Raw genomic sequence first — 25,732 nt, 5'->3', positions numbered from 1 at the left:
AGCCGTACACAAAATCTGAAAATTTCAGGCACAATATGACACGGCCCACCATTTATGAGCTCGAGCCTAGCCCGGCCTATCGATGCCCAAAGCCCGCGGGCCAAGCCCGTCAACAGGCCTGTCCATGCCCATGTCTCAGAAAGATCTTATAGCTAAGAATAGCTAATTATGAAGTAAACTTTTGATATAACTTAATATTTCTAAAATATTAAGGAAGAACAGAAGAAAGTGGAGGCAATATGTGTGAATAATAGCTAGCACATAAGGGATAAGTTGCCTTTATTAGCCAGGAAAAAGAAGTATAGAAAATAAAAATAAAAACAGAAGGGATAACTTTGTGCTTCCACTTCCTGAAAGATGAACAGCTAATTAAAATCCAATCAAAGATGTAAATGTTTCCTGTGACGCACTGTACCACATGTATGATGTGTATGCTATATCACTATATTGCTAGCTTCCTAATCACCACAGCTTATCTAACCTCTAACATCTATTCTGATTCTTAATTATTGGATGCTTCTTTTTCTTAAATAATCAAGAATAATAAAGGTGGTTTCATTGTATGAAAAAAAAAAAGCATTTGTTGAATTGACCTTTTCTTCAAAGTATATTAAGTATAGTACTAGATTATTTTTATTCAAGGTGATAGATGCAAAGTGCAATGTACCAATTATACTTACCCTCTTAGTATCAAACACTATAAAACAATTACAGTTTCAACTTGTCTAGTCGTTTTCAACATGTGTCTTAATTTTTATTCGATTTTCTACTTCTTTTTCTCAACAAGTTTTAACCCTTATTAAGAATAGAATCATAGATGTCTTCTCTACTTTTTAGAGCACACATACGGCCATACGGGCATGTTCCTTATTATCCTTATTTATTTCCAAATTTTCGAAATTTCCAAATTTCCAAATTTAATATATTTTTTGGTTTACAAAATAAACATATTCTTCTATGTCTACGACAAAATTCTCAATCAAAGAAAGATACAATGTTCAGGTGCAGAAACAAACTCAAAGCAATTATTATCTCAAACCGTGATACTCATCTTACTTGTCTCAGGTAAATTCAAGGCACATTCAATATATATAGGGTTCTTATTTCTTCATCTAGTTTTTTTCGATTTTCAGCTAATTTGATGAACTTATGCATTCATATGATACGTATAACTTATAAAACTTTGTTATTCATGATATATGCTACTATATTTTATTAGGATAGTTTATATTTTGTTTATTTTTTAAAAAATATCTATTATTTTTATATGTACTAAGTTTAATTTAACTATTTAGTGTTAGTACTTTTCACTAAAAGTTACTACGTCATATATAAATAAATTTGACCTACATTAAGTTCCTTATACAACTTATACCATCTTGACTTATAAAATCTTTCAAAGAAATTGTAAACTGAAAATAATACCAAACACTCAAACAGGTGTTAAGAGTCATTTGCTAGATCAACCACTACTAGGCATAAGTGGGAACATCTTGAGGGGGGTTTGAGATTTTACTTTTTAAATTGCATAGCTTGTTTGACTAGAAATATGAAATGGATTCTATCAAAAAATATACTTCTATCATATGAGTCTACTTTTCTTTTGCAATTTATCTTTCTCAATTTATCTTCAAAGTAATTATAAAATCCACGTAAAAAAATTAATGTGAAACTGAAAGAATGCATATGAAGTACTATAGTTTAGAATTGTAAATACTTTTTCAATCAAAAGGAAAGAATCTCCTAAACAAAAGAACCATAAAATACTACACTTTTTATAACCGGATAAAAGAATCTCAAAATTCACTACTCAGTTTCATCCAAGACTTCCTCAAATGGACTACCATAAAGTCATAAACACCTCCCTTTTAACATGAGAAAATGTTAGCAATTTGCCTTCAAGGTGTCTACAACAACACAATCAAATGCTGGAGACTCCCAGGATGACATTCCACAACCCCGAATCATAAGCTATACGGAGGCTGTAAAGAGCAGTAAGGGACTTTGCTAGTCCTACTGTTAGTCCTTTTGATAGGCTACGTAATAAGTGGTAGCCGTCTACTCTAAGGCTCCATTTGGTTGGGTGTAATTATTTTCAGTGTAAAATGATTTTCATGGTAAACAATTTACAATGGAAAACACAATTCCAAAATTAGTTTTCCGTTGTTTGGTTCCATGTAAGAAAAATGAAACGAACGGAAAATAAAAAGGAAAGTAAGGAGGTAGCAAAGGGAGTGTGCAAGAGAGATAAGTAAAATGAAGAAAAACAGTTTTCCCTTCATTTTGAAAGGAACAATTTTACTCCTAGGGAAAATGGTTTTACACTTCTTTACAAACCAAACAACGTAAAATTAAAAGTAGAGAAAAACAGTTTTTCAAGAAAATGTTTTACACCCTACCAAGCGGAGCCTAAGTTCACAACCATGGTCAGTACAAAACACGTATGATTGATTCATAGGCATCGAATGAAGGGGTGCAGCCATATCACCGTACGACGTGAGCATCTGCAGCCGTATTACCGCTACGACGTGAGCTAGTGCTCGGTTGAGACTTGATAGGTCAGAGTACTAGCATTGGCAAGCTCATCTCTCCTATGTCAAGAATTAACAGCTGAAAAACTAGTTACGCTCATCCCCATAAAAAAAAAGAAAAACAAGCTACACTAAGAAAACCCCAATTCCTAAAAATGCAGCCGACCAATCTATTCTATCTGATGGAACGAACAAAATTTTCACAAGGATACTATGGCTGTTTATATGGTAGTAACTGTAATAGCGCAGACACCATTCACCATAAGAGTTTCTTTCATTATTCACCACAATAAGCTGTCTATAGTCAGTACTGTTACCATTATAACACTTTATTAGCAGTTATTGAACAGGCCGTGAAAGAATCTAGCCAGTCATTTACTGTACTAACTGAATTACTCCCAAATTTTATACAACACTCAAGCTCATCAACATGGCCGCAAGTCTCACAATCAGAATCAACTACTAAAAACAATAGAAGAAATATGACTTCGCCCCATCATATTGCATTCATCACAGCATGCCTCCTACCAAACAGAAGACTAGTTTCTTATAACAAAGTTTTGCCGAAAGGTCGAACCCATCAGACACATAGCGCCCTTTGAAGTCCAAAAATACAACGAAATAGACTCTCATCAAAATAAAGTGACTAACAGGAAGCAATATATGTCAAAACTATAAGCTGGTTGGTTGGTCCAGTGCCAATAAAAGAAGCTTTATACATCAACCAAGTATACATCCTGGCCATAGTGACAACATAGATGTATATCAGTACAGCACCCCTAACAAACAAATTTCTCAAAGATACGAGCTAAGTGTTCAATTCACTTTTGCAATTTCACGCCGGGAGTAGACCCCTGTTTGCATCGTTGGGAAGATTCATACCAAAAAACAGTGATGAGCTGCCAACAATTGCAATTTCCTTGTCTAGCAATAATATACTATCCTCACGAGTCACGGCTGCTCTACCTGCCAACTACAGCAGAAAGTTAATCCTCATCTTGGTGAATGTCAAATATTTGTGAGCATAAAAGTGGAAAATTGGAATAGCAAAAGCAGAATCTTTCTCAAATATGATGTTTATAAGGATGAACAATAATATCAATGAATATTATAGAATATGTATTGACAAGTATGATCTTTAATCAAAAGTCTTTTCCCTAGACTACGCTGATGGTTCTTCTCCCTTTTATCCCTCAGCCTAGCAAACACATTCCAACTAAGACGACAATTCTTCAGCATACAGCTTTTGAGGAAATGCATTTCCCACACAAATGAAATAAGGGAACCCAGGAATCAATCTCACCTATAGCAAAACTGTTTAAGCATTAAAATCAGTAATTTTCCCAACGGCAACAGTTTTTCCTGAAAGTAGAAGAAAAAATATTAGGATACATAACATATACTGAGCTACTGATGTAGAAATTCACTAATTTTAAGCAAAGGCATCACCTTCAGTTCGAAGAGTAAACCTTCCAAGCTGTTGGAAATCAGAGAACTTCTCTACACATATCATGTTGCTTAACTAGAAACACAACCAATTTCATAAGTTAGGTCACAAAGTCATAACGTTCATTTCTCAATTTCACAATAGACTGAAAATTAAGAAAAGCTAATAAAAATCAATTATGAAATTTGTATATAATAATATATTTGATAATTGGCAACGTGCCGGCCAAAATACTAGTTATATCTCACTACTTGGACATCGGAAAAAAGAAAAGAGAATCTTCATTGGTCGTAGGGTAGTCATCGGTATTTAAAGAAAAGGAAAAATAAACATAATCCCAACTACTGTTGACCTTCTCAAAATGATCCTCACAATCGATTAACTCCAAATAATCCCAACTACTACCCTACCCTTCCCAAAATAGTCCATGCTTACCTCAACCCAATAGAACGATTAATTCTTTTATAATTAATTTTTACGGCTTCCCCTTTTTTTCCATCTCTCCTTCCTTTACCCCCACCCCCTCCCATAGCCACGGTACATCAACCTTTTGATGCCTTCAGTAGTCCACAGAGAACCATGGAAAGCACTACCTATCAACAAATCAAATTCGTAGAGTAGAAAAAGATTTCAGAATTGAGTAGCAAAGCATTAATATCAACTAGATCAATCACAAGCATCAATGATTCTCAGCGTACATTGTAATCCATGACAGCGGGCTAATGTCTCTCACACAAGTAGATATAAACCAGAAACTAGACCCAAAAATATGAGCAGAACAAATTAACACCCCCCACAACCAACCCACTACCCAAACCCCTTTCCAACATAACCATACCATCCCTCGCTCCCTAACCACCCTCACCACTTCTGTGCCAAACACCACTACCCACAACCAGCTTCATCGCGTCCTCAAAAAAAACCCATTAATCTTGGACGTGACTGTCGAGTTGGGTAATTAAGATGATTGTGGCACTTAAGAGACATTAGGCTGAGGAGATGACTAGGTGGTACGCTTGAGATGGTGGCTAGGTGGATTTGCTTGGGTGGCAGAAGGGGGGACCAATAGTTGGATATATTCCGAGTTAATCGATTGTTGGGATTATTTTCAGGTCAACCATAACCGGGATTCTTGGTCTTTAGTTTTTACTAAAGAAAAAATATGCAATAAACATACTTCATAGTCCATATGGGACCGTTAACATTTGCATTTGAATCAAGCAAAGAATCTCAAAGTGGAAGTTAGACAATGAAACACACTTTTCAACATAACCAGATACATGATTGATTGTTTTTTATAACGTAGATGTAAGTACACTAATATCTTAAAGGACTTACAGGCTACAGGAGCACCTACATTAAACAATATATATACGAAAAACAAACCTGGATACGACATATGACAGAAGCGCCGTTCTTCACAAAAAGAACTTTCTTCTTCATTGGTTTCCTGGTCTTCAAATCAATCTGCTGCAGTAGTTCTACAATCTCACACTCTTCAACGACAGAATGAACATGCAGGACTGCCTTGTAGCCGGCCGTAAAAATTGCCTAAGGAAGTAACAACAATTAGAAATTAGGATACAAGAATAATATGATGCAAATGATCAAACGGAAGGGACTGGTATGATCTTGAAAATCAATTTTTTTTTAAAAAAGTAGAGAGAGAGAGAGAGAGAGCAGAAAACATCTCACATACATTATCAAGCAACTCAAGGATCTGCAGCTGAGCAATAAACTCATTAACAACTGGAATCGGCTTGGCTGCAAAGAATTAGAGTAAGCATCAAGGACCAAGCATCACCAATTACATTAAATAATCAAAGCAATTTTATTAAAACAATCACATATTCTATTCGCATCCCTTACAACTTGGCCTCCACTGTCACCAGAATAATACTTCAGTCAGCACAATCATCTAAGCACCCTGAAGGCCTGAACCAGTGTCACATAGTCCACCAATCGCTTCAGATCACAGAACGGGTATGGGAACGCAATTTGCTAGGTGGCAGAATTTCTTATCGCAGTGAATATTTTTTTAGTTCGATTTTTGGGGTCATGGTTCGCTTTAGGGCATTATTCGGTTCGCTCATGCATTTTTCTAATCATATTCCTTCCCAATTAAAGAAATAGGAAGTTTTTTTCAATAAAAAAAGATATATCAAGTTGAAAAAGTCAAAAATGTTAACAAGTGAATAGATAGAATGAAAACTTTCAAATAAAACCCAATCAACTTCTAGCACGTAAATTTTGGTTGCCTAAAACAAAAAAGCAGTAAAAGTTTAAGAGAGAAAAGAAGTTGCAGTGTAAAACTGTCCACCTATCATGTGGGTGCCTTTTCCCTTCCCACCTCATATTAATTTTGACTTTTGCACCCGCCACCCCATTAGACCCTGTCACTCACTCTCTCTTGAACAATCAGATCAGTCCCTTCTGTTTGATCATTTGAATTTTGGTATGCAAATTTGGTCAATTGGATCGTGTACCGCAGCGACTTCACTCGCCCACAAGCCATGCTTCAGAACGAGCGAACTACGTAACACTGCCTGAACCTCATGAATGCAGGTATGGAATTGTGAAACGGAAAGGGTAGATGAAAAAGTTGATGGAAAGTGATGTGGACTAATGAAGAGAAGAGAGAGAAAATATGGGGAGGTTAATGAATGTGGATGCACTTAGTCACGGCAGCAATACTGAACAACTTTTTGCAAAGATAGTTCCAAAAATTATCAGATATACAAGTTACTCCTAACAAATGACTTGCACAGTAATTTTCTCACTACCCACAGTTTCCCCATTTCCAATCATTTACATTATGTTAAGTTAGAGAGAGATTGAAGATCAAAAAGAGGAGGCCTAAGGGGTTAAGGGCATTAACCATCCCAATATCCAATGTCAAGATTTATTAATTAATAGAACATTGCACAAGATCAAATTTGTCCACAAAAGAGGGGGAAAATAACACAACAAAAAATATCAGAGGAATGCATAATAATAAGCTATAAAACAAAATATGAGAAAAAAAAAAATGTCATATTATACGTAGAAGAGTCAGATTATCATACACCAATTGAAGCCTAATGGAACTAGAATACGATATGCAAAAGCTAAACATTCAAGAAGTCCTAAAAAGCTAGAATGAACATAGTAATCTAACCTATCTAAAATTACGTCAAAGTCATGACAGAGTAGTTTTTCTTAACGCAAAAGAGCATCTAACAGAGATTCCATCCTCAAGAGCAGATATTTCAACCTTCCATTACATCACGTTAGATTGTGAAGCAGTAACAAGATAGCCAAACTAGAAGGCGCGGGAAAATGAACTTCTTTCCAAAAGGATCTAATGCTTGTTAACTAGGTTGGTTTCACACAATTGTACACCGAAAAGGAAGCGAGAGACGCATGTGTTATCTTGGAGGTTGAAGTCTTTGTTCTGAAGCAACAGAAAGCTCATGGAAACAAATTGATACGACCCCTTTTCTTAAATAGCTTTATCTCCTTATGAATAAAATAAAAAACATAATTTACTTCACAAAAGATGTAGAATAAAATATATATGCATCAGCAAACTTCATAACAAATCCAAAATATCATCAACAGATAAATTTTCAATTTTAATTTTCAACGAGATATTCTTAAAATTTTCAGGAGACTAACGCAAAGTTAGAGTGCCCAAGATGAACTTACAGATGCTTGACAACACAAAGCCTGGGGATATATCTTCTTCCTCAATATTAGACAACCTAACCCGCAAATTTTCACCAGGTTCTGCGGATCTGACTTTATTTTCATCAACATATATGGACAGAACTTTCACGTTAACCTGCGGCCACATAAAAATTAAGTCATCAGTAGCGATGTCAATCTCCATTCAAGTATATATAGAATCCAAATGTCAAAAGTTAACCTTGTTTGGCATGACAACTAATGAGTCACCCTCACGTATAGAGCCAGATTCTACTTTCCCCATGACCACAGTTCCCATGTCCTTGAATCTATCTATAACGGGCATCCTGCAATATAAATCAGCCATTAGAAGAAAGAGACATAGAGAGCTTCCCATATGTATATCAGTCAGTAAAAGAATCCCAATTGAAACTCCTACTTCAATTTGAAAGGGCAAGTAATTGGGAACAGGTCCTCTATTTGATTTTTTTGTTGCGCATATGTGGTGGGGGAGATGTATCTATTCCTGCCTCAAGAGGAAGTAAATAGTTTAAATTTTAAAAGGAAAAACAAACATGCAATGTCATAATCTCGATCCATTCAGCAGCTATTGCCTCCCCTCCTCGCCATATCTCTTATGTCCATCTCCAGCCATCAGCAAGCAACCAATGACTATAACAAGTCCATCGCCGGAATTACCTCTCTCAAACAAATACCCCGTGATTCATTTCTTCATCCAAACACTTCAAGCCCCCTTCCCTCTCTCTCTCTCTCTTACTAGCCTTCTATGCACGCTATGCGTGCATCGATTATTTGGATATTTTCTTAAATTTCATCTAAATATAATTTTAAAAGTGTAATTCATAATCATTATAGTACAAACTAATGTAGTTTATAAAAGTATTTAGAAATTGTGATGCACATTTAGATGTAAAGTTTCCTAGTCAAATAAAATTTGTTAAAGTTTTTAATTGAGTAACCATTTTTCTCATTATGTCAAGTTACTTTGTTAATGCTTATTTATTTTATTATTGGAATTTTAAGGAGACACAATACAAACCATGACCCTCTTTAAATTGGGAAAGGATATACTTGTAGAAAATCAGAATATGTAATTATATATTTAGCTAAGGACAAAAAAGACTAGGGTACACCATAGCTCCCCTGGCTCATATAATAGAGATAATTTTCCTACTCGATCAGCCCCATCAATTACTATATACTAAAAGAGAACAAACTATTAAGCTTTCCCCCAAAACTATCCTACGTGGCACTTTCTCCTTCCTTTTCCCGTCGAAATGCACGAAATACAGCAATTAACTTGATGTCTTAGCTTTGCTACTAGAAAATGAAAGAGAAGTTTAAGAAACTAAAACCTAGAGACAAAACGTTTGTTATTCCCCATAAAGTGGGATATGAATAATATACTTCCATTAGATAAAGGAGTTATTGCTGTTTAGACAAAACAACCAATTCTACTAATTGATTATTTCTAAACTGAAAAAGATGCCATGCCTCAAGAATGATTTACGATATTCTAAAATCAGCTAAGCCAAATTAAAAAAAGCATTGATACAAATAAAAACAATTGATAACTTTTTTTTCCGAAAAAACGCGCCGACAACTGAAACTTCACAAATGACAGCATAGTAATTTTTATTTTACTTTACAGGAATGCCAAAGCCAACTTTTCAAATTCTATATTGATTTATTTCCTTAAATCTCAAATCTCAATGACTATATAATCAAGTTTCATGTTCTTTTAGGAAAGATTACCAGAAAAGTCAAGGTAAGACAGACCAATATTAAATTTTGTTTTTTTAAGTATAATGAAGAGAAAAACATATAAAGGAACACACATGACTAAGTCAGATTTTTCATTGCTAAAACCAAGATTGAAAACCAAATTAATCTACAACAAAAACTATGAGAAAAATTTATCTACATGTATATCCCAATATGATAGATCTTTCTATGCATGAAATCAATTTAATCTACATGTAGAATAGTGCCGACAGTGAGTTTTAAGCATTTTGCTTTTTGATATCATGAGAAGATATGTACTTCAATTGTGAGTAAATATGGAGGAATATTTGATGAAATTTGGATCTTCTTCACTATTCTTCACTACAGTGCATGCTGTAGGAAGAAGGAACAGACCAGAAACATGGCTTCCATGGAAGCTTCCTGATTGATGTGAAGAAGGCTACATGTTTGCACTACGAGAATCATATAAAGCTTATGACTTAGATAGCTAGAACTCTCTCCTCTCCCGCCACCCTCCTTATGTATTTTCATGCACTGTTGATTGTTCTTTTTTTGCGACAAAGTTAGTTCTTTATTTTTTGTAAAAAGATAATAAAAGACTGGCTCCCTTTTCAAGACTTCTTTCAAACACAAAATATATTTTGCAGGAACAAATCAATAAATATATACTCTCACTAAAATCATATTATTATATACTTCCTCCGTTTATTTATTAAGTGACCATATTTTTCTTAAGCAAGATGTCACAATAAGTGACACATAACTCTAAGTGGCAACAAAAGCTTCTCACTGTTTACATATTTGCCATTATAATATGATTTTAGCACAAACAAATAGGAAAGTAATTAGTAGAGAGCAAGAACTAGGTGGAGATGTGTCATGTGTGGAACCAAATATAGAGAAAAAGATTGAAAAAGAGCTCATGTGACAAAATATTGAAGCAGGAAATAAGCGCCTAAGAGCGCCAATCTCCATGCCCGCTGATAAATTTTCGGTAGGATTTGACAAAGGTGTTTTAGTGAGTTCGCTGCCGCAAAATCGCCGGCGAGAGAGGAGAGAGAGGGGTGGGAGATATGTGATATGGGAAATGGGTTGATTTTGATGGGGAGGAAAGAGGAGGGTGGCAGTGGGGTGGGGGATAGGTGGTTGTAAGGTGTGGGGAGGGATAGTAGTAGGGTGTAAGGAGCACATGGCATTTTACAGGTTACAAGAGGTTAAAACAGGTATAAGAAGTATTTTAGGAAAGGTTTGGTGATACCTTGGATTATTTTGCGATAATTAATAACCCATACGTGGGATTATTTTTGGAGGAACTCCCATAGTAGGGATTATTCTGCTCAGCTTATCGTGGCGACTAATTTGAGATAGAATAGTTTGCATATAAAATTTTTTATGTGCATACGATATCATCATATCATATATAAGTAAAACAACTCATTTTGACAATTTTCAAATACATATCTTTATTGTTTATAGTTACTGACCTAGTTTGGTGAATATTTAAGATTATTCTTGACCTCAAACTAATCCATATGACTAGTCTCCTGAAAAGACAATCCACTTGAACAAACCTAAGACATGACCAATTTCTTGCTTTCGTCTCTCGGCCAATGAGAAAGAAGCACATGGCTCATTTAGAGAAGGTATACACACTCCCTTTTTCCAAGAAAATAGGTCATCCATGAAAATGTGGCAAAATCTTGAAGGTAATTATTGCATAATTTTAGTTTTACAAAAAGGTGTCTAGAAACCCAGAATAAATACACAAGCATAAAGGGAACCTAGCCAATTCCACCAAAAGAACATTTGAGATGAGCAGCTACAAAATTGACCACAACAATACCATCACAATACCTATAAGATGGGGTCGGCTACATAATTCAAGATTATATCTTAGTTGGTCGTCTTCATATATTTTTTGCCTCCTTTCGATGAAGCTTTTTATGCTCCTGAAACCTAATATCTTCATATCAATTCTAATGCTCTCTATTGAAATCTTATTTAGCCTCCCCAGACTTCAAATTGCCCTAACTAGTGCGTAATCTAGTCAAAGTCACATGCTCAAACCAACGTACCTGCTATCCCTTATCTTATCCTCTATACCTTCTCTTTTGAATACCTAAATTCTAAATTATATCTCTTACATGCTTTCACACATCCATCTCAATATGTGCATATTCTACCCCATTTTCGTAACACTATCCTTCCTAAGTGTCCACTACTCAGACTAGACCCATACAAAATGCTGGTTTAACATATTTACGTTGTATGCTCCATTTCAACATTGTACACCAAAACATATCGGTTAGATCTTACTTTCTCTATTGTGTTACATTGTATACTTTGTTTCAACATTATCCACCAAAAAACATATGTTAAATCTTACTTTCTCTCTCCCTATAACATTCCATCATCTGTTTTATAAGTTGAAGGGCCTTGGTACACCCCCGTGCCTAAACCCATATTGATTTTCCAGAATGCTCGTAAACATCCTTAATCAATACTCTGTTACTCTCTTCCACAATTTCATTCTACGACTGACCCCGATAACAAGAGCACCCATGGCTATCTCCCTTTTAGTATATCAGTCTTCCGATATTCTGTTTCCTTCAAATCTTGTTGAATAATTATGTTAATCCATCAATACCAACATTAAGCCTAATATAAGAATATTATCTAAGCTAGTTGTTCTTTCCTTAGATTCATTCTCTTTAATGCCTTCTCTAACTCTATTTTTTCAATTCACCACATATACTCCCGATTTACTTCCTCCCTCTCCATAGAAATTTCTCCTAAAACACTCATTTGGGTGGCAATACTCATCAAAGTAATCTCTCCATCTATCCTTGGTCTCTCAATCTTAGACAAGGATCCTTTACTTTTTATCCTCTACACAATTCACCTTAGGGAGATCCTTCTTAAAAACTAATCTCTTTTTTAGCCATCTTATAGATTTTTCTTCCACCCAATCCCTTGAGTCTAGTTTTACGTAGAACTTCTGATACCCCTTTGAATTTGCTTATGAGAGGATTTCTTTCGCCTTCATCTTAGTGTCCTTATGTTCTTCATTCGTACATGTGCTAGAGGCTATGCAACCTTCTCTTTTCTTCTTCTTAACCACTATTTTTATGTCCTCATTCTACCATGAGGTGTCCTTTTGCACCACTTTTTCCTTTTATTCTCTTAGGACCTCTGACTATTCTAGAAAAGTTGTTCATCTTACTCAAGTTGTGTCGAGAATCGAGATCCTCCTATGAGCACTCCATCGTTAAAACTTATAGCACTGTCTTCTTTTTAAACTCCACCTCTTAATCTTGGCTTGTTGGACACCTTTCCTATTTAAACTTGCCTTAAAATGAATAAACCTTAGGCCTTGGGGTTAAAGCAACTATGCATACTTGTATGCCTTATATAAAGGGAAGTCCACCAAAGTGTCTTTATTTTAAACCATGTCTTAGCTAAGATCAAATCATTGACTACACAAAATTCTAAAATGGTATATTCCCTGTACTCATAACATATGACATATTCTGGGATATGTGAATTCAAACCCTATTACACTTGGCAATATGGCAAAATGATGTGTCACTAAGTCCAAATCTATAAGTTAGTTTAGCTTTATGGACAATACCTACTTTGATCACTTTCCTATGAACCAAACAGTTTATAATGGCTCTTATAGCGTGGTTTTTTTACGAGGTTATTTTTTATGTGGCCTTGTGAACTTCTGAAGTTGTAGTAGTAAAGAGCAATTTCAGTTTGTTAGCTAAAATCCCAAGGTCAGCTTTTTAGTAGGCTGGCAACAAAGTAGCTTCTTTGTAAGGCAAGCATTAACCTAATAGAGTGAGATAGAAAGTAAGGTATGGAATAAGGTAGAAATGTTTCATTCGTTCCTCTAAAAAAGAAAAGTATTTTCCATCCTGAGCTTCGTAAAACTATTCTTCACCCTCAAAAAAACAAAGAAAGGAAAATGGGAAAAATACTTACCTAAAAATTTCCCCTAACTAAGCACCTTTAAGATCGAACACTCTCACCTCAACCTAGTTATGAGACATCTCCGCTCCTCACCATAATCATCCTAGAAATGTATCTATCAGCCATCAAAAAGCCAATAAAGATGTACATTAACCCACATATACACCCTCCTCAATATGCAAGTCACCTTGGCACTTGGCAAAATTTCTAATAGAAGGGAATGGTAGGAAAAATGACACCGTTAAATTAAGTACATCTTTACATAACAAAATACCTGCCTCCCTTTCCCCCTGCCCTACCAGACCGGATCTCTAAAAAGTTGAGACCACCCAACCTAAAACCATCATGGCCTTGACCCTGTCATCCCCACCCAAATCCACCCCTTTGTCTAATTCTCTCCCCTTGCCACCTAATGCTGAATTGCCGTCGACTTTGGAGCCTTCATCCTCACATGCACCTTCTCCACTCTCACTAATCGCTTAAACACAACTCAAACCACTACTTATATTCACATGAGCATCACTAGTAGTTTCCACATCACAATCAGCAAATTTAATTTCGTACTCCCGAAAATAAAGATCTGGAAAAAGAAGCGGCTAAAGACATTGGTATGGTAGTGTTTTCAGCGATAAAGAGAAGCATAGTGACAGAGGACAGTGACTTATTGTCAATGAAGGAAACTCGACATGGAAATTTCCATTTACTGATATCTCATCAGAGAAGAGATGCATTCCTCCATCCTCTCCAATCTCTCTTTAATGATTCTGGCAGAGGACACCCTTCGCTTAACTTCTCACCACCCTTGTTCACGACCTAAGGAACAAAAAGGAGAGAGAAGGACGCTGGAGACTGGAGAGCGAAGGGACTAGGGAGTGTAGAAAAGGAAGGGGGAGAGAGAGGAGAGGAGTTGATGAAAGTTCTGTTGATGAAGAGGGGATGAGGAGATAGGGGGAGAGGAAGTATTTAAACTATAAGACAACACGACTGGACAACCAGTAATTCATGTTTGGTGTGAGTCTTACTTCATACCCAGTAGACCATGTTGATAAAAACTAAATATCAGTCTAGAGGGACCTATACGGCTGCTGTAGAAACTTTGAATATGCATATATCTACAATGTCAAATAAGAAAGAGAATAATACAATCCTGACACAATCTCGGAAGCGGGGTTCAACAAGATTTACCTAAAGGGGGCTTTAGGATCCCGTGCAGGAATATCAACGGAATCTAGTGCTTCAAAAAGACATGGACCGTTCCACCAAGGACAAACATTTTTGTCTAATCTTGTTTTGATGTTTGATCCAACCAAACCTGATATTGGAAGAAACTGGACGTCTGCAAATAGTCAACAATAGAATGTCAAAAATCAGACACGGCCTGTATTAGGCAGATTACTCAAAAAAGTTGAATTCATACGAAATATCCAGCATAGATGCGTCCACCGTTTCAGTGTGGTTATATTGTAACTAAAGAATTATACTCAAGTATTCCATATATATACATTCAAGATGAGGATTGACAATACATGCCAGAAAAAAAAAATCAAGAGCCCATGCAACAAAACATACACCAAGATCTTTGACTGAGATGTAACTCGTATATCAAAAGCTTAAAAGTATTCAGTAAAAAGTCAAACATTAAGGTCCACTACCTTTCTTAACATTGTAGCCTGAACCTTTCAAGAAAGGAATCATCTTTGACTCTATTTCGTCATACCTGGGAACAAAAAGTCCTTCGTGAATAAACAGACAGAAGATGCCAAAGGAAGTAATAAAGATAACGCTTAAAGCTTTCACACATATAATGGTCAATTTGGAGCTACCAAAAAAAAAGAAAACAAGACTGAATGAATCATCATAACACTTAGTTTACATTGAAGACATCACATGGCTCATGATGGAAACAGAGATATGGTCAAGGCTTTGAAATTAACATTTGCTCGCCTGTTCAATTTTCGAAAGGAAATTAAATTAGGGCGTTCCTCTTTTTAGGGGGGTCACGGGGGATTTTATCCCCTTTGTTAGCCCGTTTGATTCCCAAAAGGAAATTAAATTAGGGCGTTCCACTTTTTAGGGGGGTCACGGGGGATTTTATCTCCTTTGTTCGCACCCGTTCAATTTCCGAAAGGAAGTTAAATTAGGGCGTTCCTATTAATCGGCAAAAATCAAGTTTCACTTTTTTCTTTTCTTCTCATGGGATTTTGTTGATACCGTATGGAGCCACCGTCGTGAGCACTATAGCATGTGAAGGGGTCTCAAGCTTATAGAAGGTCACAACTCTCCGTCTTGAGTCTTTTTCACGTCGTAGAATAAAAACCCGAAAAACGAGTAGGTCTCATCACAAGCCTACCCCAAGCTCATAAGCTCTCATGAGTTCCGGGTAGCATGGGAGAATTGAAAGCCAAGGATAACTTGGCAGGTGGATGGTTCAAAAAGATGAAAATCAGTGTATGCAAAATGTGACCAGTTCACAAACCACAGTAACAATGTCACTCTTCCTAAAGTCATGAAGGCCACCCACATATACCTTTTTTATAAAAACACAGATATCTCCAGGCAAAACGCTACAAACTCCTGGGTTACTTGCTCAATCTTTTCTTCTGAACACCCACTTTAAAAATTTCTTCTAGCTCTATATATCCACAGTTACTTAATAGCAAGTTAAAAAATTTGCCTTGAAAGTCAACAAATGAGACAATTGCAGTAATGTGTGTGTGAGTGTGTGTGCAGGCAATACAAGGGAAGTCAAAAGGTGTCCCCACTGCCTATAGTCCCCCTGAAAAAGAGAGGATGTAAACCCCTCTTATTCTTTCTTTTTTTTTTTGGTAGGATGTTATTTATTATCAGTTTTGCTTAACGATAGAGCTCATATTTTGAAATTTATACCACAAAGGCAATAGAAAAACATCAGTAAAAAACAAGGAAAAGTGTGCCTCCCTTCAGGACGTGCTCGCCTTCGTTTGCACCTTCTCGTCGTGCCTAGGCTCCAAAGCCCTTGAACCCCTCGTGCCTTCAAATCTAAGACTGGAGTTGGTTTTAACATTTGCCAAGATAGGTGGCCAGTAAATACTATCTATATTTGAATTATAATGCTTTATAAAGGAGCTTTGTCTGTTAGGTAGATTCTAGAAAGAGGAAACTTGGAAATTGGAAAACACTAGTTACAGTAAATATGGATCTGGAAGCATTTTGAAAAGCACAGGGTGCAGTTTATGCGGATGAGATGGACCTGTTCCCATTACTCGAAAACTTAGTTTTAAAAAAAAGAGCAAGGCGCAAGGCGAAAACATCCCATTGCGAGGTGCATTTTTATTTTATTATTATTTGCTTCTGTGGTTTTATTATTTTTATCTTTTTTTAGTTATTTATTATTTTTTCTAAAACTGATATGGTGTAAGAGAAAAAAAAGAGTTGATTTAGTAAAAAAATTGTAGCCTTCTAAAACAAAAAAGTTGGAGCCCTCCAAAGAGAAGCCCGGGGAGAAACAGTACATTAAGAATTTGGAAGGCAATCTGGTTTATAAGACAAGTGCATAAAGAATCTACATTGCTGATGTTTAACCTTAAGTACGGTTACAGGGTCTCGCTGCAATAGTTTACAAGTGCTCTGCCACCTCTGAAGCAATGACATAACCCCTCAGAGTTCCACGACTTCTATTAGGAATTACCCTTTTTAAGGCATCAATGACAAAGAAATAATTTTTTGTAGGGCGTTCATGAAGTTGGATTATTCAAATATACCATCTCTAGGAGATTACTTTTCAATGATCAAAATAGTCCTGGAATGAGTTTGCCAAGTATATACATAGCACACATGAAATACAAGAAATATATAACAATTCATACCATCCTTCCCTCCCCCCCCCCCCCCAAAAAAAAAAAACCCAAAAAAGAGAGGGAGGGAAATATCAGTTATATATATAACTGCAGACATCTCCTTGAAAATATAGAAATTCCAATTTGGTTTAAATTGAAAAGTCAAGACTACAGACCTTTCCTTCGACCAGTTCACAGTAGGCTCATCCATCTTGTTAACAACAACTATAAGCTTAGAAACACCCAATGTTTTCGCAAGCAAGACGTGTTCTCGAGTCTGTCCTCCTTTCTCATATCCAGTTTCAAATTCCCCTTTCCTAGCAGATATCACCTATATGTATGCACATATGGTGAAAAGAAGCAACGAACAAAGATCATAGATGAAAAGTCCAAGCACTTGGTATAAAGAACAAAAAGACCCTTGCAACTTACCAAAACGCCCAAGTCAGCTTGCGATGCACCACTGATCATATTTGGTACATAGCTTTTATGACCCTGCAGAATGAAAAAATAAAAATACTAGCACCCACAAAAATAGAAAAGCAAAACAGGAGGCATGCAAGTTTCAGAGCAACTTTAAGAAGATATTATTCTCCAATGCCCACACAGAACTCTTGAATTTAAAGATGGAACCTTCTTGTAGAAACATTGCAACACATTAATAGGTTATAGCTTCACTACTGACATCCCAGCAGGATTTAGACGCTTAGTGCCAAAACATCAATAACAAATTACTACATTAACCTCCTCAACTAAGTCTTCCATCAGGCAACAAGATCATCTCAATTACCTTTTTCATTTTATTATATTTTACTTGACTAGAGTGCTTACCATAGCCTAATCCACTCATCAAACAATATTCGACAGACAAGAAATGTATTCACCAACCGCCTATTTTACTTGGCGACAATATAAAGTCAAGCAAACCCTGCCTAGAGGCAGATCTGCCATTTGTTTAATGTTTGTCCCAGTGTCACATAATTCGCTATATAATTCGCTTTTTCAGTTTGCGGTTCGCCCAAGAGTCCTCTTATGCACGACTAGTTCAAAAAGTATAGCGTGTATATCACTTGCACCTAAACAGGGACACACTGCCACTGAAAAAAATGACAATGAGGTATTAAACAACAGTCTACTACTCGATACAGAGTTCAATGAAGATCCATTGAATTTCCAGGTCAGTGGTTACATTGTAATAACCTAACAATACTTTAAACACCTTGTCTCTTGAATTTTTTTTCTTATGCATCCAGGCAACAAAGAGCACAAATTCAGAAAGCAGCACATGATCAAAAGAAATATTTTTTTAGTACATAAAGCCAATTCAAATGCACCAGCTGCAAGTCTTACCAAGAAGAAGAAATAAAAGCTCATCTATTGTCACAAGCTCACACAAATATACCATCTGCGTTATTTAGATAGTGGGGCTATGTGCTAAATGCCACAGTAAAAGGAAGTTCACTATCAATCTATTGTTAAGCCCTCAGATAGAGATGAAGGATAAGGATAAATCAGCTGAGAAAAATATGATTACCGGTGCATCCAAAATGGTAAACCTAGTAGTCTCAGTCTCAAAACGTGCTCTTCCAACTTCAACTGTTATTCCCTGACATAAGCATTTTAACAATTAATTTTGTCATCACAACAAATAGCCCAATATTTCTAGACAACATTAGCAGTGAAGAACCCAAATTAGCTCAACCAATCAAGGCCTAAAAATCAAGTAGCTCAAGACAAATACCTTAGCGCGTTCTTCTTCATTAGTATCCATGATGTATGCCATGTACCTAGCATAGAGACAGAGATACAAAATTGATTAAGTGAACTACCACAAATGATTTATACAAACTCCAAGGTTCCAACCCTATCCGACTTCACATTAAAAAAGTATGTTTTAGTTTTTACACAGGTTTAGAGAAGTTGGAAAACTTGGCACTGTATAATCTACTACTAGATAAGTACCCACTCTCTCCAAATTAGTCGCCACATATTCCTTTCAGGAGTGTCCAATATTAACAGCAACCTTTTGCTAAGTTTTTCTCTCGACTTTTTCCGTATAGTTGGGCCCCTTCACTCAAACACTCTTTTCTCTCTATGTTTTCCACTTCTATTTGTAGATGTGCCAAAAGTGAATTTGGGACGGAGGGATTACAAGATTAAGGATGAAGGGACGAGAAAACACTGAAATACATATCTCAAACCACGTGATGAGAACTTAGATGGTCAGGAAATAAAGAAAAAATTCAATGGAACAAAATACCCCAATTAAGACAAATTAGCAATAAAACAAATTCCAAAAAATATGTAATGGAAGGAGAGTCAATCTTCCAGTTGTCTCTCCCAGAATCAGGTAAATTCAAAGAAAATTCCATACAGTGAGTAATATAAAACGCATGAACATCAATTCACGAAGCACACCCCCAAACCCTCTTAGAAAGGTGGGAGAGGTTGAAGGCAAAGGATTTTGTATAAGATTTCATGGTCCAATCATCAGCAACTAAATGATGGACACAAAGTAGATGGTGTCTGGAATATGATGAGAATACATGACCAAGAGACATTCATAAAACCAACCCCATGAAATTGTTACAGAGTCTTGAAATACACAGAGCAACAAACAATGTTAGAAATGGAACTATTAGCATAAGATTTCATATTATTTTGTCCCTTAAAAAAATCTATATTTGGCCACTTGAGGGCTCAAAGCCCCGCAAAAGCTAGAAACCTCCGGGAAGCATAGATGACATTACGTAGTACTGCATATTATGGAGTGGAACAACAGTTATGTGACACGTAGTTGTTTTTTATCATATAACAACATCCTCGAGCTCGCGGATTTAATTTTTTTGATGTTGTTGCCTTTATTAACTTCGATTTTACTAATGATTAAATTTGCTTGTTGAATTTTCTATTGCAACGAGCATTTGCTGCTGCAGAATAAATCAATTGAAAAAGGGGATAAATGGTATAGTATGGTACCACTTCTAACTAAAGCAAAATAGGGTACAGGGAAAAGAAGAATCACATTCATGAGTGTAACAGTGCAAAAAGATAATTTGAAGGATAGGTACACATATCAATACGGTTTTAAAAAATTATAAATAATTTTTCCACATGCAGCCACTTTGGGCCCTGGATTCAAGAAATCACCGGCAGCTCTTTCCCATAAGCAAGCATAAAAAATCCTTAATAATTTCCTACATATTTATCATGAAAAATTCAAGCATTCTCTCTAACTACAAGCATCAAAAAACAATAACAATAAGATTATGCATTTATGCTAATATAGCTACTGAGAAAAATGCCTAACCAGCTGTCTCTCGCTTTATCCTTGGCTTCTTTTTCATATTTTTGGATTGTGCGATCATCGACCTGCCCGCTAAGAAGAAGTATTTGGCCACCAATTGTCGACTTACCCGCATCTGAAACCCAAACACAAGGAATTTTTCATGGGAATTAAAAAATGAACAAGAAGACAAAGGATGAAAGTAAAAGAAAAAACCATCAAATGTTCCACAAATTTAAACCTTACAGGCAACAGAGAACCACGTGTAATTGAAAAACAACAGGAAATCAAGGAAGATAAAAAGACAGCATAGGAACATAATCAATTAACTATTAAAAATACAAGAAAACAAACTTTCTCAACATTTGCAGGTATTCATTACCTAGCCATTAGACAATTGTTAAATGTATAGATCTCGAGGCATATATACAGCACCAAATATACCAGGCATATTCATAAGGACATTAACTATGTGCTGGATACCCACAAAAGTATTAGCAATTAACTGCTATGCAAATTGTTGTGCAATACACAGAAGAGATCGAGATGTAAAGATACCAAAGATGAAAGAAAAATAAGGATTACAAGGGAAGATCAGAAGGCAATTACATGTCATAACAGTCCCTGGACTGGAATGACAAGACTGTAAGCATCATTCCATCCAAAAGAAATGTTCCCAAAGAAGAAGATAAACGACTAAGACAGGATCTGCACCCACTTTGTAATGACAGATAATATCAAAATAATACACCTCCAGATAAGTTGGGAGGTGGCTTAATCAAAGAATAGAAGAGAGAATATATTTCCACTACCATAAACATATCGCACGGATGTCTGCAAAGCATATTTTCAAAGGGAAAAAAAAGGTAATAGAAAATTAGACAAATTTGACATCCACAAGGATCAGAAATGACAAACATAATAACTATTAAATAGAGGCAGCTCATACATGAGAATGACTCAAGATCAAAAGATGATCATAAGCTCCATAAAGATATGAGTCAACACAGGCACATATCAATATACCATCAAGAGCATGTCCAGAGAGAGAGAGAGAGAGAGAGAGGGAGAGAGAGAGAGAACATCAGAAGTTGACTCACCAACATGACCAATAGACACAACATTGAGGTGGCGTTTCTTATTCGTAACTTCTTCGACAATATCAACTGCTTCATTTGCTTCATGAATAGGAGCTTGCACCTTTTCCTTCTCTAAAAAGATCAAATTATCAGATTAGCTTGACAGATCAATCTAATTAAGATCAGTTTACTTCAACAAATGCATCCAACTTCAAAAGTGTTGAGTTAATACTTACTAAATAGTTAGAATCACAAGTAAGACTACATAACACTTCAATCTTTTGAGAGTAATGAGTTCACCAATATATCTCTCTCTCTCTCTCTATATATATATATATATATATGAGCTTAAGAAAGTATAACCAAATAGGACAACAATTCTTCCATTACAATGTTCCCAATAAGAGAACAAATACAAGATCTGAGAAAAAAATCTTGTAAAAGCTACAAATTGCGAAAGAGCAAGTTAATGGCCTAAAACCATCAACCATAAAGGAACATAATCCTAGTCTTCATCCCATACCTCAACTTTACCTTTTTGCTCCACTTGCATTTGCTCAATATTTGAAGAGTCCTCAACCTCTGCAAAAAGATGATCAAAGATATTAATGATAAGCTGAAAGGCATCAGGTCAATTTATAAACAAAACTTCCATCAGGTTTTCTAAATATCATATGCATATAATAGTTACGACCGAAGACTATCCAAAAAGCCCCAAAAGGATGATCTAAAATAGCTCAACACCACATCGTTTGCTATTTTTCACCTCCTATAAAGCACGTAACAGACCGGGAAAAACCAGTCATCCTGATTCCAACACAACATGGTCTCTGGAAAAGATGCATCACCAAGAATAATTCTTTTGGACATTGTATACATAATGTGGAAATTTATATCCATGATATGCACAGCTCTTAAGCTATTCCAACACAACAATTTCAGCTAAATGATGCAACTCCCCCACTAAAAAGATAAAAGGAGACCACAAGGGGTGAGAAACGATGGACCAAGATACAACAAGTGCACATGAGTGAAATTAAGAAGAGCATGGATTCATCAATCATCCAAAAATGGATCTTGGAGAGTAGGGCTAAGAAGAACACATGAGATAGAGCACTGGAGATGAAACTGCAGTAATACCATGCTGTCAAGGTATATATGAGATACTGATGCTCAGAGTAATAAACAAAACAAAATCCTTTTACTTTAAGGTCTTTCACTTCCAATGTACTAGTTGTGAACTTGTGATTTAAATTCTATTGCTTTAGCTCTTCTATATAAGAGCAAATAATAATCTTACATATATTGCCAGAAAACAAACGGTCCCAAATCTAACTACCTGTTGGTTCCACTTAAAAAAAGCTACCTGTTGGTGTGACCTTAGCTTTGCTTTTATTTCGTAACCCTAAACTCTCTGACGAGTATCCACTTAAGTATGTGCATATTGTAAACACCCGACATGTTCCCTGGACTTTGTAGGACTATCAGCGACCATCTCGGATACGACAATAATTGCACAATAAGACCACACTCGCAGCAATATTAAGGTCTCATAATCTTTGTAGACTGTTTGTTTGCTAAAACCATCAGATCTACAAGGATAACACTGAGATCCTTAATATCCAATAGAGTAAGGAATATATGTCCATGTCACTCTGGCAAGAACTCAGTTCCTTTGTGTCTGGATAGGGAAATTTGGAAGGAAAGGTCGGCATTCATTTTCCCTCGTTTGACATGACATGAGGGAAGGGAAAGGAAGATAGGAAGGATTTAATTCCTTCTCCTCTTAATAAACCAAAACCTTCCAAAGTTGAAAAGATTTGGAAGGAAAATGTAAAGTCATTTTCCCTCCCTGTCCTTTTCTTCCACTTGTCTCTCCTTCCCTCCCCTTCTTGTCTCTCCATGATTGATTGATTGCTATCAAAATGAAGTCTTAAGAGGGTAATGGAGACTATACGGTGACAAAACAAAGGAAAAGAAGAACAGTACGAAAATAGTTTACCTTCCTCCATTTCGACTACATCATCAGCTTCTTTTGGCCTAGTCTCCTCCACATCAATTGCACTACTATCTTCTGCTTCATGCATAATATAACTAAATTCAGTGAAAGGAAAATAAAAAAGACATGATAAATTTGCATGTACAGACTCCTTAATTACCAGATGAATCAAGCTGCAGAGCACGAATCTCTTCCGAAATATCTGCCATTAAAGGAGAACATTGAACCTTGATTCAGTTAGACAAAAGTAATGTACACTGCATACAGACTCCAGCTACCACAAAGCATACAAGCATATGCTGCAACAGTTCCAGCTTCATACGTCAGATATGCAATCAGAGGACCCATTCTATTAGCTTTAGAAAGTTGATAATCCTCCGAAATGACTCTTCTGAATGCCAAAAAAAATATAGCACTCAGCATTTCGAACCCTCTAGGCTCTACTGCTTCCCAAAGGGGGAGGAAGAAAAGCATTGAAAGAACATACTACCATCTGTAAGAGGACGAGTCTAAAAAGTCACAAACAGAATAAACATAAATTCCCCGACTTCTAGTGGAAGTAACTATGTAAGCAACCATACTCATAAACATCGTGGGAAGAGCTGAAGTTAAGATATTAAGATCTACTCCCTGTTAACTCAAGTTCAGTAGCAAACATAGAAGACAATTTAAGAATTAAGATACATTCTATAATCCTGATCTCACAAAAGAAAGATATATTAATAATTTGTAAATGTGAATAGGGACAATATTACGAGTTTGAATCAACATATAAAGCCAATTTACAATTACAGGCATATAAGCCACTAAGGCACAAACAAGGGAACTTCAACAATCAAACTGCAAAATTCAATGCATAGATCAAACAATAAATGTAGAAAAAGAACACAGCACAATAATTATAGAAGACAGGAGATCAAGGATTACAATGTATGCAGAAAGCCTCTTACAGATGACCCCCAAAAGCTATGATCATATAAACAAGGTCTCTGTGAAAACAACAAATAAGAGAGTAATGGAGCAAAATTATCCATACCCATCTTTGGCGTTTGAAGCTACGAGCTGGAATCAAAGTTTACGATAATAGGCTCCTGACAAAAATTCAAATTTCCATAAGAAGCAACTCACCAAAGCATTAATAATTTAGAATATTAATTCAAAAATTCAGCTGTAAAGAGGTGATCATTCGCAAGCTTGGCAAAGCCACCTCACTTTCCTGTTCAAACCCACACAATAATGCACCTAGACATGCACATGTATTATTCTCCGTCAACACATTGGTTTAAGAAGAGCCATAACTGAAAATTCCAGTTTACAATATGTAGTTTGTACCTTTTGCCTTATAGATCAGACTTCAATAAACAACTAAAAGATCCATACTTTCCGTGCTCTGATATTGTCTCTTATTCGAGATCAACCTTCAGCATGTTGCTCTGATTAGTACAGAGCAATAAGAGCACGCATCCGCCTAGCGATAATTATCCTAAGTTTCAGTTCTCCTTGGCAAGTCAATCAAATTGTTGCCACTCCTAAGCAGCCTTATTATCCACTTATCATCTATAATTAGTTGCTTTCATACAATAGCCCGTAATAAATAATGGTAACCCTAATCAATTTATGTGTAATTTTGCAAAAAAATTAATCATATCAATCCCCATGGTAATGGAGCTTCATCCCCGAACATGTGATTTTCTTCAAAAATTCATTAAATACTATATTAACTCATCAGTCAATAAAATAATACTTCATAAACAACTAAATCAACAAATAAATTGTAAATTCTTACTCAAATAAATTCTCTAAGCTGTAAATTTTAAATCTTGAAACTTATAACAATAAAAGCAGTCCAAAACAAACCTTCAGTTTATTGAAAGATCCAACTTTGAATTGTGAATCTTCTTATAAATATCTGCTCCTCAAATTAAATTCAATTGAATTGATGCTGCAAATACGAAATACGAAATACAAAATCGTGTGTGATAATTTTATGTGGAATTGTAGATGTATGAAGATCGATGAGAGAGAGAGAGAGATGGATGAATGTCGACTTTAGCGCAAAATTGTTGATTGTGTTGGTGTGTGTGAAGCTTTTACAGATAGGAGGGTTAGGGTTAGAGAAGTACTTATATTCTATGTTTCTTTTTCTTTTTTATTTTGTATTTCCTTT

The 25,732-nt window shown here is 35.9% G+C and overlaps 1 protein-coding gene across 3 annotated transcripts; it reads right to left on the bottom strand.

The window, feature by feature from the left end:
• Nucleotides 1–3,003: 3,003 nt before the first annotated feature.
• Nucleotides 3,004–25,732, bottom strand: LOC104900830 (uncharacterized). 3 transcript variants are annotated; one of them, XM_010688358.4, is made up of 20 exons: nucleotides 25,423–25,732; nucleotides 24,602–24,656; nucleotides 23,726–23,767; nucleotides 23,569–23,643; nucleotides 22,101–22,148; nucleotides 21,588–21,698; nucleotides 20,512–20,623; nucleotides 18,943–18,988; nucleotides 18,736–18,807; nucleotides 17,634–17,696; nucleotides 17,378–17,532; nucleotides 15,039–15,103; nucleotides 14,572–14,722; nucleotides 7,886–7,991; nucleotides 7,666–7,801; nucleotides 5,678–5,742; nucleotides 5,365–5,529; nucleotides 3,981–4,053; nucleotides 3,835–3,893; nucleotides 3,004–3,497 (listed from the first exon to the last, which is right to left on the bottom strand). In XM_010688358.4, the coding sequence occupies exons 2-19, from the start codon at nucleotides 24,603–24,605 to the stop codon at nucleotides 3,850–3,852; spliced, it is 1,533 nt and encodes a 510-aa protein (XP_010686660.1). In that variant the 5' UTR covers nucleotides 24,606–24,656; nucleotides 25,423–25,732; the 3' UTR covers nucleotides 3,004–3,497; nucleotides 3,835–3,849. The 3 variants fall into 3 exon arrangements, with proteins under 3 accessions (XP_010686660.1, XP_010686659.1, XP_010686661.1); XM_010688357.4 differs by having other exon boundaries at nucleotides 3,004–3,504; nucleotides 25,423–25,730; XM_010688359.4 differs by having other exon boundaries at nucleotides 3,004–3,504; nucleotides 23,569–23,640; nucleotides 25,423–25,729.

This window comes from Beta vulgaris, chromosome 8, assembly GCF_026745355.1.
Source record: "Beta vulgaris subsp. vulgaris cultivar EL10 chromosome 8, EL10.2, whole genome shotgun sequence".
Taxonomy (NCBI): Eukaryota; Viridiplantae; Streptophyta; class Magnoliopsida; order Caryophyllales; family Amaranthaceae; genus Beta; species Beta vulgaris.
Note: the sequence above shows the minus strand (reverse complement) of the source record. Positions and strands in the feature narration are given on the sequence as shown.